The following is a 20,260-nucleotide window of genomic DNA, read 5'->3' as shown; positions in this document are numbered from 1 at the left end:
TCAAGAGGGTTACTTTTAAGGATTAGTGGGATATAAGTCAAACGTGCTACCTTTATTCATCTAAGATGTTGAATTTCTCAACAGTTGACCTTATTCGTGTTATAAAATGAACTCTTTTAAAAATGTCTGCTGCTCGGTTGAAGCTCGGTTTCCATTAGCTGATTTCTTTCTCTGGGATTATCACGTTCGTGGCAGTAAGTTGGATCAAAGGGAGCAGAGGGTCAACGAAGAATCCTCTTAAATGAGCACAAAACTGTGAGGTTTATCTGACATAAGCAGCTCAAGCTGAAGAATACACCTGCTTGGTTACAGCTTCTTAAAGATTAGTGTTTACCACCAGCAGTGGAGCCAAAAACAGAAGGACACACCTTCACAGGGTAGAGACAGGATGCAGTATATATAAAATATTTATTATCAATAGCACAGTATGTCACATTTTATAACAAAGAGTTTCCATTGTGCTTGAAATAGTACATTTCCCAACATAGGATGTGTTAACACAGAGGCATGTGCATAATACATACACCAAATTCAAACTTTGCTCTTTAAATAGAATCCTACCATTGCTTTATAACTTGTGCATATGTTTATATCCATATCTTATTTCTTTTTTCTTTTAGGCAGCTTTCTAGAGCTGACCACAAAAATAGATCTTTGTTCAAATCATTTCAGTGGAGCGACAGTAATTTGGATCATGAGCACTGCTCTTACTCTGCAGGCTGGAAAAGGAGTTACGGGGGACATTTTATACAAAGGCACGAGTTCGCATGCTTCTCCAAGGTAACGAGTCCAGTAACATGAGGGTTCGATGAGATGAGTTAGTGCAGTAGTTTAAGCATTTTTGTCACAAGGTATTTCTAAATGTTAAAGCGCAGAGCTACATATTGCTTTCAAGGATCTGAATTGTAAAATATTTATGGCCTTAAAAACAAGAGTGTAAGTGAGGGTTTCCTCCATAAGCCATTTCTGGGCTTTTGGACCGCCACCAAACATAAACGCAATGTGACCGTAGCTAAAACAAATGCTCATTTTACAATCAAACCAATGTGATTTTAATTAGAGTTTAACAAAACCAAATTTGTTGAAAATGTTCTATTAACATAACATGAAAATACATATTCAAAGTGTTAATATAAGATAAGGTTTACAAATTCTGACCATTTCATTCATCTGTGTCAGTGGTGAAACAAAACAACTCGAAAGAATAGCATTCATTAATTCATTTGCAAGAAAAGTACAAGAAAACATCTGTTGTAAAAAATAAATATGCTCTCAGCTGCATCAGGACAGAAAAGAGGCAAATATCACCTCTGTAGGAATATTCATAAAAGTTTATGTTTTCATTTCAAGTTCTAACATTCAAAGATATACAGTTTCAACCCCATGACTTGAAGTTTCATCTTAAAGCTGTCATTCTGACACTCAAAATCCACACAAATAAAAATCCAACGTTACGAAATTGTCTTTTACAATAGCTTTTACCACCATTAAAACCATTTTACATGCGCAATGAAATCATGCCATCTTAGTTTGAGAACAGATTTTTAAAGAAAAAGGTCCTTTTGATGGATGGAAAAGTGAAAAATCAGGACCAATTTGAAAGATTTAGTCCTGGAATTCCAATGCCAGAGCTCATCACATTGACTGGAAGCAGAGTGGAAATAATAACCTGGCTATGTTCAGGGTTGTTATTCTGGAGTGTTGCATAGTAAAATAAGTCAGAGTGAAGAATTGCGGCTCTCTTTGGGGGCCATTTTCATAAGAAGTCCATTTTTACAAACAAACTGACCTTATTTCAGCTATTATACTGAAACAAGCAACATGTAATGCCTTACTTCTTTGCAGAGGTCTCTGAACAGTTTTTTTCTCTGTTTTTGATGAACAAGTGCTGCGTTTTCTCATTGCTCGAAATCCCAATGCATACAATCCCTCGCAAAAATGTTCATACCCCGAGAACTTGTTCGCATTTTGCCAAGTTGTAAAACACAAACCTCCCTGTTTTATTGAGGTTTTATTTGACAGAGCAAAACAAAGTAGTGCATAGCGGTGAAGCGGTGGGAAAATGATGCATTGTTTTCACATTTAAGTTATGGAAAGGTTGAAAGTGTGGTTACGTTATAAAACAGTAATCCAGGCTTTGAACATCTAAAAGACTGTTGTTCAATTCAGTATATGAAAACTGAAAGATTATGGCACAGCTGCTAACCTAACGAGACATAACTGTTCAACCTAAACTCACAGGCCGGGTAAGGAGAGCATTATTCAGAGAAGCACCCAAGACACCCATGGTAACTCTGCAGAGATCCACAACTCAGATGGGAGAGTCTGTTCATTTGGCAACTATTGATCATGCACAACACAAATTTGGCCTTTATGGAGGAATAGTAAAGAAAAAATAATTTTTTTTAAAATAAAGCAACAAGAACTGTTTGCAGCTTGCTATAAACCATGCATGTGGAACAAGGTGCTCTGGTCAGATATGACAGAAATGTTAACCTTCTGTCTTATATTCAAAAAACTAACACTGCACATCACCCTGAACACACTATCCCCTTGGTGAAACTTGGCGATGGGAGCATCATGAGGCAGAGAGGTTTTTCTTCAGCAGGGCCAGGGCAGCTGGTCAGAGTTTATGAGAAGTTGGATGGAGTTAAATGCCGCATAATCCCAGAAGAAAAACATTTAGAGGCTACAAAACACTTGAAGGGCAGGAAAACCACCCTAAGCATACGGCCAAAGCTGTAATTGAAATTGCTTAAGATCAAAATTCATATGTAAGAATGGCCCATTTAAAGTACAGACCTACATCCAGTTCAGATGAGGGAACACACTGGGTGTTCTCCACCCAATCCAACTGATCTTCAGTTATCTTGCAAAGACAACAATCTTTGTCTTAAGATGTGCAAAGCTGGTCGAGAAATACCCCAAAAGAGAAGCAGGAGGTTCAGCCAAAGTATGGCCATGGGCTTTGGTGGGTGGGTGGGTTATGATTTGTCATTACCACATTTTTATTTGTGGAAAAGAAAACATGCATCATTTTCCTTCCACTTTACAATTTTTGCACTACTTATTGTTGGTCTATCACATAGAAAAACAATAAAATACATTGGGTTCTAAATGTTTGTTATTATTATTCTTATTATGTGTTATTTATGTATTATTTTAAAAAACGTTAGTAGATTTCTCAGCTAAAGTTATTATTTGATCATCCAAAATAAAATGGCAACCTCTTAAACATCAGACATCCTGCAGTGGCTTTTACAGCACAACAATTTATTAAATGAAATCCGTCAAATCTATCATGAAGTGTATGTTAACCAGATGAAGCTTGTGTTATATATGTATGCCATAACGTCACTGAAGGGTTAAGGATATGTTAGAAATGATATTGCTGCTTTGATCACATTATGGTTTTCTTCTACAAAATTATTTTCCTCACCAAAGTGTCTAAATTCCACTGCGATGCTGTCTGACCTCTTTTTCTCAACCTTTGATTTGTGAACTCTTTACACATGATCAACATCTTTATTACTCATCCGTGGTCTGAGCGTAGGGGATCGCAAGAAGACGCCTGTGCGTTTTCTACCTCTACCTAGCAACTGAATCGCTCGTAGAAGCAGAAACAGCCGCAAAAATCCAGGCGCCAAACCCAAGACGTTCTCACTTCTGTGATGACATGCCCGTTTATTTATGAGAGCTGAATATTTAATGTAAATGGATGCAACGGAACCTCAGGATGTTTTTCCACTCCGCTGTGTCCATTTCAGCTGACCGTGTGCCTCGTTAAAATAAGGGGGGGGAAAAAAAACATGCCGGAAAAATTAAATATCCTTCTGGACAATAAGTATTACAGAGTAGTCATTATTTTAGTCACAGAAGAATACTTTACCAGTAAACTAATGTTGAATTTAGCAAAACGTACATTACAAACCAACTCAAAATTAGTTTTTATGAGTGTGTAACATATTACAGTTCTGCCATTGACTACAGTCCATTTATTTAGGATTTTATTATGTGGCAAAAATGGCAGGAATGTTTAACAATTCAACAAATTTGCTAATTAAAACATTGACACTCCTCCATTTGTCAATTTGTAAAGTGCTATGAGTAAAGGTTTTGATCATTAATTTCCCTGGAAGACTAAACATGTTATATTTAACACTCCTTGGCTCTCAATTATTTTATATTTGATGAAGATTTTTCTCTAAACTGAACTACATCTTATTTTTGCTTTCGTTTGGTTTTAGATTTATCATATTTACAATGTAACTATAGTTATTTAATGAATACTCCAATGAGGCTTATCTGTCACCTTTGGAAAATAACATTTTCATTAAACCCACATTTCTGTATTAAAACGTTTTTTATTTTTTTATTTGTATGTTTTCATTAGCTGTAAGCAGAAAATCATTATAATTACCACAAATTAAGGCTTTAAAACACCAGTCTGTCTGTGATTAATCTACATAATATGATTCATTAAAACATTTTCTTCTCACTATCGGACATTAAATCAAACTAAACTTTTCCAGCTTCAGATCTGTTAGGATTACCAAAATTATTTCTATTTGATAAATGCTAGAATAATGACGGAAGTTTTAAAAATTATTTTCTTCAATTTCAAATGTATAAATACAGTATATGAACTAAGTTTATTATGTCAACAATTTAGGAAAACCTAGACGATGATGTCATGGTTTTGGAAGCTTCTGATAGGTTAAATGACAACTATTAAATTAAATGGAGGTACAGCCGAAGACGTATTTTAAGACAACACCTCAATCACATTGCTTTCTTCTACGACATCATGAGATCAGACCTCCATAAGCCTGGTTCAGTCCTGAGTATATATTTGTGAAAAGATCAAATAAAATCTAAAACATAATCTCTCATTATTCTGGCTCTCAGCAAACCAACATAATTCTGATGATCCTAACTAACTTAAAACAGGATACGTTTACGCTAATGTCAAACAGTGAGGAAGAAAACAGCTATGTGTCTATTTTATTCTGTATGTAATCTCTCCCTTTTAAAATCTACTTTTTAAAAGTAGATGTCTGTGAGTTTTATTTTCATTTAAGCTGTTTGTGTCTGCATTTTAAACACTGATCCGGAGCTAGTATGCTCAAAAATACCAAACTGAAGGCTTTGCCTCTAGTTATCCGAATGGTAAACATACTTCTGAGTGAAATAACCAATTTTCTTTAGTTTCATGAGAAACTGACGTCAGCTTACATTATAAGAGGTTACATCCAACAAAAAAAGTGACATGTAAGTTTGTTTTTACCCAGTCATAGGAAAGTTTTAAAAATTGGGCTGCAACAAGATGTCATCAATAAGGATTTTTTAAATAAAAACAAGAATCATGCAAAACTAGCTGAGGTGAAAAAAAAGAAACAATGCATCATGCGTTGCAGCAGCAGGGTTAAACTGTGAAACTATGTGGAAGGGGGTTACTATTATCAGATCCAGATTACCTAGCAGTTTTATGCAACTTTATGTAAGCCTCCGTTTGGATAAATACATATTACCACATATTATTTTAGAAACATTGTACCAATGAGCATTCCTTACTATGCTCAATGGATTTCCAAAAGAAGGTAAGGGGCCGTGGCTCAACAAATGTTGCAGTTTGCATTATCAAATTACTGAACGCATTCTCAATGGTAGGAATGCATAACTTTCACACAACAGTGCATCATGTATATGGCTGCAGCGTTCCCAGATGAGATTAACAAATGCTAGACTACAGCAAAGATGGATAGCTTCTTCACTGCAGGCTCAAGAGTTAGCATTTAAATTCATTTTCTATCTAGCACATCCATTAGTGCTTCATGTAAATGACATTGTAAGCTCTATTCAAGCATGTTTTTTTTTTTTTTTTTTGGGAAATCAGATTGCCCGGCCAGAGTTATCTGTTGTATAATTCATAATGATCCTGGCAGATTTTAATAAGAGCTGTGTCTGAGAAAATTACAGTGAGTTTGTTTCGACATCTGGATAGAAGCTGCTCTTTCTCGCTGAAATAATGCAAATGACTTGCTGTACAGCCGCAATTAATCAAATATGACCCCTGCTTGCAATAAGAGGTACACATCTATTTTTATGACATGCAAAGAGTTTCATACGAGTGATTCGATAACAAACCATCGGGTCATGCTGCCTCCATTGGGGCTTCCCAACTGTTACAATTCTGCAGTAAATTCTGCGGCTGGGATAAATTAAAAACTAAGCGCATTATTTTTCCAACATGGTACAGTGGAAAAATAAATTATGTACAAACTTTTTCTGTCATTTGTTATGGAACCTTCAAGCTTTCAGTGCTACGACACTGTAATCTTTGACAGTCTCTCGTTAACCAGCAGGCACACCTTATTTTATAGGTCAGTGGCTCTCCCACACCACGGTGACGCCTAATACAGACGGTGTGCCTTGCACTGACTCAGCTATCCAAGCAATCTCAACATTACTGGATTCCAGCTGACCTCATTGATCACCATTGCCTGATGAGACTTCCTTCCCTCATGAAAAAATGTCCTCTTTGTCCAGTTCTGGTGAAGTGGGCCTTGAAATGTCAAAAAGCGGCAGCTCGGAGCCAGTACTTGATTTCCTGGCTCTGAGGAGTTTAAGTGCTTCGGCAAGTTGCGCCTCCAGGCCCGACATTCGGACACTCAGGTTCTTGATGTCCTCCTTCAGCTCCAGCTTGAGCTCCTGAAGTGAGGCCTGAAGAGTCTGCTCTGGGATGGGGTAAAAGGCATGCCTGGTTTCCGGAGGCTGGGCAGGACTGCGGTCCTGAGGAGTCATGCGGAACTCGCCCACTTTGTCCAGGCGTAGGTCACTTTTGGTGATCCCGCTGTCACATGAGTCCGTCTTCTTCAGAGTCGTGTGCGGCTCGTGCTCAGTGGTCCGCTCAGGTAAAGTCTCCATGGATTCGGCTTTAGCCACCTTGTTCCAGTTATCAGCTTTGGCCATGGATTCCTTGAAGCGGCCCCAGCCTTTGACCTTGACCGGCTCAGCAGGTCGGCATGCTGCCAAAGAAACTGGCGAAGGCACCTGCAGCTTTGCCTTGTCTGTTGAGGTGCAGTTGGTTGGCGTTGAAGGTGAAGGGACCGAGGAGGAGGGTGTTGCTGGGCTTTCTGTTACCGTGACTATGCTGGTAGTCATAACAGGTGCTTTGGCCATTGATACGTCCACATAGACTGGACCCTTCTCAACATCTTGTTCGCTGAGTTCCTGTTTCTGGGTTGCCATGCGGGCTTCCTTCTGCTGTCGAAAGCGCTGGAAGAGTTTTCTCACTGGGTGATCTGGGGGCAGGTTCAGAGGGGCTTCATTTTTCCGTCTTTGTCGCTCCTCCTCCTCCCGTTTCACATCACTAATCTTCCGGAAGACAATCTACAAAACAATTTATAGAACTTATGACAACCAGAATAATAAGCATCATGTAGATCTGATTTTAAAGTATCAGTATTTAACAGACCATATTCAAAAACATCCTTTAAAGTCTCTTCTCAAATCACCTTCTTTAATAGCTTCATTTTTACTTTGTTTTTTTGCTGGTATAATTTGCACACATCCACAATATAAACAATACCACAATAGGTTTCACTTCCCTGTGGTAGATAACCATCTGCACCACTGATTCCTGGTACAGTGCTTCAAATAAGTATTCATACCCCTTGAGCTTTTGTTTTTACATTTTGTTAAGTGACAAATACAAACGTTGATGATGTTTAATTGGGATTTTATGTGATGGAGCAACTCAAAGTACTGCAACTGACAGGAAAAGAATACAAGGTTTTTTAAAAAGGTCTCCAAATAAAACTCTAAAACCTGTTTTGCTTTTGTATTCAGCCTGCCTGAGTCAATATTTTGGAGAACTGTCTTTCGTGCAGTTACAGCTTCTGTACTTCTAGAGAATATTTTGCCCACTCTTTCCTATGCTTTCCTAAGGTTAGATTTATGGAGAAAAATAGTTGTGTCAACATATTATCCACCTGATCTGTGTATATCTCTAGCTCCTCCCACATTACCATGGGCTTCTTTGAGCTGTGCTCAAGGCAAGCAAATTTCAAATTATATTTTAGACAGAGCTCCATGAGACATTTAAAGCCTGGAATTTTGTTTTATGCTTTAAGCTTGATCTGTCTGCTCTGTTTCTTATATAAAGCAGTTGGTTGCACTGGATTTTATTTAGGGGCCTCAGAGTAAACCGGGCTGAGTAGGATGGCATGCAACATTTTCCAGATTTGTATTTGTAAAACATTTTAAAAAACATGTATTGCTTTTCTTCCTGTTCAAAATTTGTTCAAAAAGTTATGCATGAAATCCAAATAAAAGACACTAAAGGTTGTTGTTGTATGGTGACAAAGCAAAAAAAATTTAAATCTGTATGAAATATTGTAAATTCATCATACAGCCTTGTCTACAAAAAGACTACATATCTTTCAGGTGGAACAAAAATAAGACATCTGTTTGAAGGTCCGTGCTGACCTTAGAAAATTGTCAGGAAAACTGTCAACATTTCAAAGTGTGGGCAGGTTGTAAATGTCACTCTTAAAGAAAGCATTTCCCTTAAGAGACAGAGAAAGTTCACATCAAGCCTCTGGCAAAGACACAGTAAACTTACCAGACAGCTGCTAATACATCTTTCAAGACACTCTTGCCTGCTTTTGATTAAAAACCTGATAAACTTAGTCCTAATAGAAAAATTATTTTTAAATACATGACAAATAATGTCATCATAAAAATGTTGCATTCAGTCTCAATTTATTTTCCAGTTTTTAAGTCCAACACAACTTTAACAACTTCGTGATGGAGTACCTATTATGCAAAATGATACAGTGAGTCTTAATGTAACAGCTACTGCATGTGAACAAAAGCTGCTCTATCCAAGCAAAGCCTGTACACTAAGGAAGGCTGGATCATATGTTGTGTGGCTGAAAGCTTTGAAAATGTTGCAGCTAAGCGAGATTAGCAGAACAAATACCACATCGATGTTGGTGTGGATGGAGCCAACAGCCTGTCATTGGATACCACTGCCAGCTTCCAGAAATCAAAATAAGCAACGCATGCTGTGGGGATCAGTCAGTCTCTAAACAAAACATACAGGCCCCTTTACGAAGACTTGTCTTAAGTTCTCAAATGCAAAAATTGGTACCTGCCAGTCAATCATGAACATTTCTAGGTTAATCATCTAATTGCGATAATAGCTTAAACAGTCTTCACCATCTAAGTATGGTTTGGCATTAATTATGGTAACCTTGAGAAAGGTTTGAAAGTCTCACGGTTGATTGTCCTGTGTTTCAATGTACCCTGCCTCTCGCCAAATGGCTACTGGAGATAGGTTTCAGTCCCATTGCAACCCGGTAAGATGGAGGGATGATCTCTCATTTCAAACAACAAATATTCCTAATATTGATAAAATTATTTTTTTTTAAAACATGATAACATTGATTTTTGTATTATAATAATGTCATCTGTAGGATTTATTTATAAAGTAAATTTTTAGTGCTTGCCGTTCTGCTCCCTATTGCATTATACTGGGGTAAACAACATGATATTAGCTGGTCGACGAGTTGCTCAAGAAGAGCCTTGAGTCATTTTGTTTAACAGACATGCTGCTCATAGCTTCTACACCACAGTTTTAAAACAATGTCACACATTAAAGGCTGATGCGTGATGTTATTTCAGTGCCTGCACCATGACATTTTGCTTTTCGCAATTGGAAACATTTCCAAGCTAATTTGTCTATCTTGTGACCAAGGAAAAAGCGTGGTAGTTTTCTTTCAGCCAGCTGACCAGCCGTGCCCAGCAGCAGATGGAGGAGAACAGCTGGAGAAATCCATAATCACTTTGGCACTATCTTTGGTGCTACATTAAAGGAACGGTATGACTGAAAATGTTAGAAGTTTGGAAATAATGTTTTATAAACTTGGTATACCTTAAAAGGAATTAATTAGTCCATCCGTATCACCATCCCTCAAAAGCCTTTCACTGAATCGTAAAAACAAAGCAGTGGAAATATGTTCCGAATCAATTTAACAGGAAGCAATATCTTTTAAGTTTTAAACATGATAGTCTTTTATTGTAAAATACAGCTAGTAACCTTAGCACGGCACTAGCATAGCTGCCTATGCTACTATGATCAAATTTGCCAACATGAGTCACTTAAATTTACTAAAAAACAGGCAATAGTTCATCTTGTCCATAAAAAACCCCAAAAAGCAGTGAATTGATTATGCGTTTCTCTTGGTTTTTATATGGTATTTAAAAAAGCATTTTCCTTCATTCATTCATTCATTCATTCATTTATCTTCTATATCGCTTATTCCACAGTGGGTCACGAGGGAGCTGGTGCCTATCTCCAGCAGCCTATGGGCCTTCTTCAGGTTTTTTTCCAGTTTTCTTCCAGTAACAGAAAAAAACGTATGCATTTAGTTGAAGGGTACAGCTTTAGATGTGATGCCTTCATGCTTTCTGTGCTGAAACTGCAGAATGACACATTATGCTGTGTGCTCTCACCTTAATTTAATATTCTCACTGTTTTGGGCCTTTTTCTGACTACCCTTAGTCAAGTGCTACTAGTTTTGCAGTTTGAGAACCATGGCTTATGTTAGCCTTTCTTCTTCTGTATACCTCTGCTTATCATCAAACACAGTGCCAGAAAAAAAAAATCCTAGTTTCCTCATTCAATCCTTGTTTTTTTAGCGTTCTTAACAGCTTGTTTCTTTCCAAAAGGAAGACAGTTATTTTCCTGTGTTCTCAATGCCAAACTGTTTTTATAACTGGTACCTGGATGGGATGTAATTTGTTGGACATTTGTCTTCTGTGTTTACAGGAAGTCAGTCTCACAAGCACTATATGAACAAAATATTATACTCAATCCTCCAATCCATCTCTCAGCCCGTAGTTTCCCCTGCTGTGCACATTAAGGAAATGCATTGGTGAATAGAGATTTTGATGCAGCAGATGAGATTGCTTTTTTATATGCAGGATATTCAATCTTGCAATCACATTTTCTTGGACAGGCTAACCATATGAATGCAGGTTGTCTAATTATGATTTGTATAAACAGTTTGTATGGACAAAATTTGCTTAATGGATTCATTTGCAGATTTTCCAATTTCCAGGTCATGTTTACACATACAGTTTTCTAGATTGCATTTAAATGAACTCTCTCTATTTATAAAAAGAAGTGCTCATCTGTAACTAGACAGATACAGTTAGTAATGCTGTGGTTGACTTTTCTAAAGAGTTCATCTGAAACTGAACTAACCAGCTCAAACAGCTCTAATGACAGTGAGAGCAAGTGTCATAAACAACCCAAGATTTTAAGTGCTTACGAGGAAGGCAAATTGACATTCTCTTGTGTTCCTTGAAAATCTTTCACATCTCATGTAAAAGGCCTCTTCAGTTTTGAAAATGGGAACTGAAGAAGAAACCCTAACCACTAAATGAGAGGTGAAAACTGTCATAATGCTGTATTTTTGTGGTGGACCAGAGGCAGACAAGTACGGAGAGAGCAGAGTAGGATCAGTGAGAGAACTCCATCTTTAATTCTCAGCGCTTACTTACAGGCGAGATACAGGCGTTGAAAACAGGACACAAATAAGGGTAAATCCAAAGCTCCAACAAGACGTGGAAGACGTAACCCAAAGGACATATCACGAGGACATGGAAGAGACATAACGACACCGTGTGGAACAAAGGACGAAGGCAAACTTAAATACAGACAAAGGTGGACATGAAACAATAGGGCAGGTAATCAGAGGAACAGGGAACAGGTGAGACAAGGAGGCAGGGAAGCAGAGAGAGCAGGTGAACCAGATAGGGACAAATGAGGACATGGAGGAACTAAACGAAGAACAAAACTGTAAACACACCCAGGGACCAGAACATGGGGGGAACAGATCTATAATAATTAATAATAATAATACAAACACAGTCAACAGAAGAGAACCTAAGAAACAAAACCCAGAAACGAGGACTTAAGGACTAACCAAACAGTAACAGAAAAAACACCTGACTAAACGTAACTAATTACAGAATCAAAACCACATACAATAAACTGAACATAACCTAAAAAATAAGACACCAGAACGGGAACTCAAAGACTAATCATACTGGACAGCAACCACCTAACTAAAATGTAAACAAATACAGAACCAAGAGACACACTGTGACAAAAACTCTTTAGGAAACAAGAGAAGAAGTCCAGTTGCCCTCTGATGGATTGACTGATGGACGGACGGACGGACGGTAGTAAAACCACTTGGTCCTTGTAAAATAAAATAAAACTAATGATTATGGCTAAAGGTATGAAAATGTATAGTATATCTCAGGGAGACATTTAGGTGTAGTACTAAATGTTTCCCACCATTTCAGAAAAAATCCTTTAATGGCATAAAGTTTACAGCAGAGATCCGTCATTTGCTGTTTGAAAATGGAGCAGTGAATTCATCATTTTACCAAAGCCAGCAGCTATTTAATGTCTTTGTGCCTTGTAGTCCTATGACCTCTAGTGAATATACCATGTTGTTAAGTAGAAACATTTTTTCACTCACAGAGGATTAGAATCAGAGTCCACATGATCTTTTGTTGTTCAGATACAGCAAGGACTGTTTCTATATTTGAAAGGTTTACAAGCAAAATGAACATATTCACATGGTTTGGTCAATGAAAACCCTGGTAACTGCACACAATTTATATGTTAATATGCTAGTTATAATTTCAAACTGTTGGGTTAATTGAGTATAAAATCCTGATATCAACTCAGGGAAGAGTTTAAACTGCTGTACCATCTGCCACTGTTTCTCTGCATTTGTGTGTGTAGAGGTGTCTCCTCTCATGAACTGCAAGCAAAGCTCTCACATGTCTCCCCTCCAATCCTCCACTTGAGCAGAGCTGCCACTTTAGGAGCTCCTCTGTGTATCCTCTCCCCCAACAACAGATGCAAACTGTGACTGTGAAGCAGAGTGGATTTTTTTTCACCCTGTCACACACACAGGGATACATGACGAAAATACAAAGCTGGATGTGCTGAAACAAGGTCCTTTGCTCTGGGAGCTCCTTTTAGCAAATTAAGTACTATGTTTTTATCTCCTTCATAGAAGCACATCTACAACCACCCAGGTGCTGAGTGACAAGGGCCTGGCTCTCTTCTCAGAGAAGCTGCCAGGCTTCCTGGCAGGATGTGGACAGATGAAGTGTCAAACGTGCATCTCAATAAATTAGAATTTCATCAAAAACTTTATTTATTTTAGTATTTCAATTTCAAAAATTTTAAAAATCAGTACACACAAAGTGGTAACTGTCAAAAGATTGCTTGATGATGAAAATCCAAACATTAGTTTCGAGTACTAAATAAGAGCAATGACAAAGGATTTTTAATACAGAAATGTTTGCTTGCTGAAAGAATGTCCATGTACTGTGCTCTCAATAATTTAGCATGAATTACTGCATCAATGGAGCGTGGCATAGAGGTAATCAGCCTGTGGTTTTGCTGAGGTGTTAAGAAAGCCCAGCTTGCTTTACTAGTGGCCTTCAGCTCATCTGCATCGATGGCTCTGGTGTCTCTTATCTTAACATAATATCCTTTATCTTTGATTTGCCACATCACTACTTGAAGATTTTACCAAATTTACTGATAGTTTTTTTTATTACAACTTAAGAACTCTAAGATAAATGTGCACATCGTCATGATGAATCATCAATATACAGAATGAACAAATGTTGAGACGCGATTCAAAATTATCTTAAAACCCTTGTGATTAATTAATTGTGATTAATCACAATTAATTTATCAAACAATTTATCAAACAATTTTTATCAAATACCAATATCTGACACAATAAGTAATTCAAATCAATTTTGGTAGACACATAAAATGTGAAGTATGATTATTGTACAGCAATTTCTACCTGGATTTAGAGAAAACTAGCATGTTACAGCTTTGTTTTCATGCTGTGGTTCATCCAACCGTACACATCCAGATGCAGTTCAATTCAAAATGTCTTCGGGCAAGTAAACCAGCAGCTTTAAGCTTTATGTTCTTCTAAATCATACATTTATGTTGGGAAAAAGTTCAATACTTATATTTTACAGAACTGGGTTTCTGTCATTTCTATATTCAAAAGTGTTCAACCCCTCTCTGTGTCACTCTTTACACTCTGCTTTTTAATGGAAATGTGATTTTTAAATCCTTTACATGAATGTATTTTTCTGACTCAACCCCCAATCTGAATGCTTCATAATTACACAAAAGCCAATAAAGTAAAAACAAAAAACCTTTCTGGATTGAAAGCATGCTGGCATAGCAACACTGATACACGTTCAGCTGTTTTTTCCCTCTCACCTGTCTTACGTCTTATATGACTAACGATTTCCTCTGGCTTTAGATTTTAAATGTTGGGGCTTTGTTGTAACAATCAACTTTGAAGTTTACTCTGAAGAGTAGTGTTCTTACTTTTACTCCCCTTTTTTTTGTTTTTTATGAAGGACCTGTTGCAAACTGAGTGGCCCATTCAGGGCAATAAATGGTGATGATGGTTATCCAGCACTGTTTCATCCCACTACCCTCCCATTAAACGGCACTGCCTCTCCACTCTCCCCAGCACTGGCCAAACATATGAAGGAGGGGAGCGCTATGTAGCTCACAGATCATTATGCGCTGCATTCACTTGAAATTGGACACCTCTAATTTACTCATTTAAACATCAGTTAAGATGGCATATGGGTTTAACATTGCACAGTGCAATTAATTGCTTTAATGCTTCATTTTTTCTGTAGTCATAACACATTAAAGTCTGAGCCCTAGAATAAATATATGAAATCATATATCAAACCCTACCCTAAAACCTTTTTCTTGAAGTTTTCTGCCTATCCTTTTGTACAGGTCCTTCTCAAAATATTAGCATATTGTGATAAAGTTAATTATTTTCCATAATGTCATGATGAAAATTTAACATTAATATATTTTAGATTCATTGCACACTAACTGAAATATTTCAGGTCTTTTATTGTCTTAATACGGATGATTGTGGCATACAGCTCATGAAAACCCCAAATCCCTATCTCACAAAATTAGCATATTTCATCCGACCAATAAAAGAAAAGTGTTTTTAATACAAAAAACGTCAACCTTCAAATAATCATGTACAGTTATGCACTCAATACTTGGTCTGGAATCCTTTGGCAGAAATGACTGCTTCAATGCGGCGTGGCATGGAGGCAATCAGCCTGTGGCACTGCTGAGGTCTTATGGAGGCCCAGGATGCTTCGATAGCAGCCTTTAGCTCATCCAGAGTGTTGGGTCTTGAGTCTCTCAACGTTCTCTTCACAATATCCCACAGATTCTCTATGGGGTTCAGGTCAGGAGAGTTGGCAGGCCAATTGAGCACAGTGATATCATGGTCAGTAAACCATTTACCAGTGGTTTTGGCACTGTGAGCAGGTGCCTGGTCGTGCTGAAAAATGAAATCTTTATCTCCATAAAGCTTTTCAGCAGATGGAAGCATGAAGTGCTCCAAAATCTCCTGATAGCTAGCTGCATTGACCCTGCCCTTGATAAAACACAGTGGACGAACACCAGCAGCTGACACGGCACCCCAGACCATCACTGACTGTGGGTACTTGACACTGGACTTCTGGCATTTTGGCATTTCCTTCTCCCCAGTCTTCCTCCAGACTCTGGCACCTTGATTTCCGAATGACATGCAGAATTTGCTTTCATCTGAAAAAAGTACTTTGGACCACTGAGCAACAGTCTAGTGCTGCTTCTCTGTAGCCCAGGTCAGGCGCTTCTGCCGCTGTTTCTAGTTCAAAAGTGGCTTGACCTGGGGAATGCGGCACCTGTAACCCATTTCCTGCACACGCCTGTGCACGGTGGCTCTGGATGTTTCTACTCCAGACTCAGTCCACTGCTTCCGCAGGTCCCCCAAGGTCTGGAATCGGCCCTTCTCCACAATCTTCCTCAGGATCCGGTCACATCTTCTCGTTGTGCAGCGTTTTCTGCCACACTTTTTCCTTCCCACAGACTTCCCACTGAGGTGCCTTGATACAGCACTCTGGGAACAGCCTATTCGTTCAGAAATTTCTTTCTCTGTCTTACCCTCTTGCTTGAGGGTGTCAATAGTGGCCTTCTGGACAGCAGTCAGGTCGGCAGTCTTACCCATGATTGGGGTTTTGAGTGATGAACCAGGCTAGGAGTTTTAAAGGCCTCAGGAATCTTTTGCAGGTGTTTAGAGTTAACTCGTTGATTCAGATGATTAGGTTCATAGCTCGTTTAGAGACCCTTTTAATGATATGCTAATTTCGTGAGATAGGAATTTTGGGTTTTCATGAGCTGTATGCCAAAATCATCCGTATTAAGACAATAAAAGACCTGAAATATTTCAGTTAGTGTGCAATGAATCTAAAATATATGAATGTTAAATTTTCATCATGACATTATGAAAAATAATGAACTTTATCACAATATGCTAATATTTTGAGAAGGACCTGTATGTTTGTGTTTAAAATGTTCTTCTTACTGCATCTGTTATGATTCTGGCACATCTGCTCTACCCTGTCTCCCTGGCTGCATTCAGCAGATTAGATGCACCTGGTGGCCGCTGCTGTGCAGTGCAATCTATGGCATGCCATACACTTGTGTCTGCCCTGATATATACCGACTCTGACAAGCAGACGGTGCCAGATTTTTGAAAACCATCATGTGAGTAGATATCCAGCGTTCCTTCCTGTCTGATCAGTGTTCTTGACCTTGCCTTGCCTTTTGGATTTATGCCTCTGCTTGCCCCTTGCCTGACGCCTCTTGTTCCGATCATTGACCCTGTTTCTGTCCTCGGATTATTGAGCCAGCCTAGCCCTCGGATTATTCAGCCTGGAGTCACTTCTTACCTGTGCTGTGGAGATCACCGCCTGCCGCCCACTGAGGTTTCCCCTCTGGGTTTCAAGTTCCACTCAAGACAAAAGCAGTGATTCCCGGAAGCTGTGAGGAGTGTTACCTGTGTGATGTTTTCCTGTGGCTGAATAAACCTTTTAAACTTTCAGTACTGTGTCTGGCTGAATCTTGGGTCCGCCTTTTTCTGATTCGTAGCAGAAAAATCTGGCCAAAAATGGACCCATCGCCAGAACAACAGTGGCGCACCCACGTTGATGAGACCCTTTCCTGGTTGGGTTCTGGCTTGGAGGAAGTAATTTCCACATTACGTTCTGGCAATCTTGTCTCCGAGCCGCCACCGTCACAAAAGGAGCCGCGCCTCTCTCCGCCTGAGATGTTCAGGGGAGACCCAGACCAGTGTCGAGCTTTCCTAACTCAGTGTGAAATTCATTTTGAGCTTCAGCCATCATCCTTTCCCACTGAACGTTCTAAGGTGGCTTTTGTTATATCTCTGCTGGCAGGAAGGGCGAAGCAGTGGGGGACTGCTGAATGGCAGAACAGGTCTGCATCTTGTACCTTCTATGAAACTTTTTCCAAGGAACTCAGTCGAGTTTTTGACCCGGTCATTCCAAGTCGTGAGGCCGCAAGAGGATTATTGTCCCTCAAACAGGGTGATCAGCCTGTCTCGTCTTATATAATCGACTTTCATTTGTTGGCCGCAGAGAGCCGTTGGAATGAGGCAGCACAGATGGATGCATTTATGCAAGGACTAAACGCAGACATCAAGGATGAGTTAGCAACCCGTGACTACCCCTCTTCCCTGAAACAACTTGAGGATCTGGCTGCTCGCATTGACATTCGGCTGGCAGAGAGAGGGAGGGGGAAGCGACATGAGGAGGGTCGCTCATCATCAACTCAGGGTTCTGCACTCTGGCATGAGAGAAGGAGCCGGTCACCTCTCACTGAGGAAAATGAGGATTGTGAGCCCTTGCAGTTGGGCAGAACCAAGATTACCCCTGAAGAGAAGGATCGTCGGAGAAGATTCAAGCTCTGTTTCTATTGTGGAGAGAAGGGACATTTAGCACTCAGGTGTCCATTAAAAAGGACAGGCTCAGCAGAGGAAGGGAGTTTTCTACTGAGCCGAAGTCAGCTAACTGCCTCCTCCTTCTTGTTTCCTGCTCATTTTCGAACCTCTTCCATGTCTCTCCAGGGGGCGGTGTTTATTGATTCAGGAGCAGACACTGAATTCATGGATGAAGCATTCGCCATTAAGAATAACATAAAGCTCATTCCGTCAGCTGACACACGTAAAGTGCTAGCATTGGATGGTCACAGCATGAACAATTCACATCTCAGAACGGAGGAGATTACCTTAACAGTTGGAGGTAATCATCAAGAGAATGTAACCTTCATGATCATAAATTCACCTGAACTTCCTGTTGTCCTAGGAGCCTCCTGGTTGCAGAAACACAACCCTCACATTGACTGGAGGAGAAAAGAAGTTCTGGGTTGGTCTGAGTCATGTTCCGCTGACTGTCTTTTGTCTGCTGCTACGGAAGTCAGTGTGGAGAATGAGGTTGAGGAGACCTATCCGGATTTATCCAAGGTACCTCAAGAATACCATGATCTAAAGGAAGTATTTAATAAGATTAAGGCCAAGAACGCTCTGGCTCATGCTGTTCATTCGGCTCGTCATGACTGTGATCTGCTCAGAGAACAGTATGAGGAGGAGCAGGAGGCCAAAGCTGAGCTGCAGCGTGCTATGTCCAAGGCTAACGACGAGGTGGCTCAGTGGAGAACCATGTATGAAACTGATGCCATTCAGCGCACTGAGGAGCTCGAGGAGGCAAAGAAGAAGCTTGCCCAGCGTCTTCAGGATGCGGAAGAGTCCATCGAGGCCATGAATGTGAAATGTACCTCTCTGGAGAAGACCAAACAGAGGCTACAGGATGAAGTGGAGGTCTTGATGATTGACGTGGAGAGAGCTAATGCTCTGGCTGCAAACCTGGACAAGAAGCAGAGGAACTTTGACAAGGTTCTTGCAGAGTGGAAGCAGAAGTATGAAGAGAGTCAGGTCGAGCTGGAAGGAGCTCTGAAGGAGGCGCGTGCAGAGATGTTCAAAAGGAAAAACTCTTATGAAGAAGCTCTGGACACCCTGAAGAGGGAGAACAAGAACCTGCAACAGGAAATAAGTGATTTGACTGAGCATATTAGTGAAACAGGAAGGACAATTCATGAACTGGAGAAGGATAAGAAAACTGCAGAGAATGCTTGGGCCCACCTCTGTGCCCCCTCCACCCACCCGGGTCATTGATGGTGGTCCAGTGTTCTCGGTCCGGCGCATTCTCAGGTCCAGGCGAAGAGGATGTGGATTGCAATACCTGGTTGACTGGGAGGGCTATGGGCCTGAGGAGCGGACTTGGATTCCTACGAGGTTCATCATTGATAAGGACCTAATTCGTGAGTTTGATCGTCTCCATCCTGATCAGCCTCGTGGTCCGTCAGGAGCCGGACCTTAGAGGGGGGGTATTGTTATGAGCTCCCTGTTGGACTGTTTGGATTTTGGTTTTGACCTTGTTTCCTGCATCTGGTTTATGCCTCTGCCTGTCCCTTGCCTGACGTCTCTTGTTCCAATCGTTGACCCTGTTTCTGTCCTCGGATTATTGAGCCAGCCTAGCCCTTGGATTATTCAGCCTGGAGTCACATCTTACCTGAGCTGTGGAGATCACCGCCTGCCACCCACTGAGGTTTCCCCTCTGGGTTTCAAGTTCTACTCAAGACAAAAGCAGTGATTCCCGTAAGCTGTGAGGAGTGTTACCTGTGTGACGTTTTCCTGTGGCTGAATAAACCTTTTAAACTTTCAGTACTGTGTCTGGCTGAATCTTGGGTCCGCCTTTTTCTAATTCGTAGCAACATCTGCATGGTATATACAGCTCTGTTCCTTATTACCAAAACATAATTTCTTTTTTTCTTAACCTGCTCCCTCCCTTGTGTTTCTACAACATTCATCTGACCTTTGTTGTATTTACAGCCCCCCTGAGAGGAGGAACAACCATTGAAACTGTCAGCCCATATGAGGAATGATGCCAACCGTGTTGCATTAGAGGCACACTCTAATGTATTGCTGTAGTTATATGCATCTTCAGATATGTAAACGTATGGTGACTGGACATATGAACAGATTTGGCTCTCTGGAAAATTCATGACAACTTAATTTACAGAATGTCATTTTTCATCCAGACCTGTATTTCATTTGCTAAAACTGATTTAACCTCAGCCTTTGCTATGGTAAAAACTACATTTAAAAGATTAAAATGTTCAGATTTTACCTCATGAAAAGAGTCATTTTCCTTTAGAATCTACAGTTCCCTTTATTGCTAA

General features: G+C 39.8%; 1 protein-coding gene across 3 annotated transcripts in view; it reads right to left on the bottom strand.

Annotated features, from left to right (window-relative positions):
- Positions 1-389: 389 nt before the first annotated feature.
- Positions 390-20,260, bottom strand: part of kcnh1a (potassium voltage-gated channel, subfamily H (eag-related), member 1a) — a 93,261-nt gene continuing 73,390 nt past the window's right edge. For all 3 annotated transcript variants that reach the window (XM_047352264.1, XM_047352265.1, XM_047352266.1), the window contains one exon: positions 390-7,392. In XM_047352264.1, coding sequence (XP_047208220.1) covers positions 6,523-7,392 — 870 coding nt within the window. In that variant the 3' untranslated portion in view covers positions 390-6,522. The remainder of the gene's footprint in view (positions 7,393-20,260) is intronic.

Source organism: Girardinichthys multiradiatus, chromosome 22 (assembly GCF_021462225.1).
Source record: "Girardinichthys multiradiatus isolate DD_20200921_A chromosome 22, DD_fGirMul_XY1, whole genome shotgun sequence".
Taxonomy (NCBI): Eukaryota; Metazoa; Chordata; class Actinopteri; order Cyprinodontiformes; family Goodeidae; genus Girardinichthys; species Girardinichthys multiradiatus.
The sequence above is the reverse complement of the archived record's forward strand: the minus strand, read 5'-3'. Positions and strand labels throughout refer to the sequence as shown.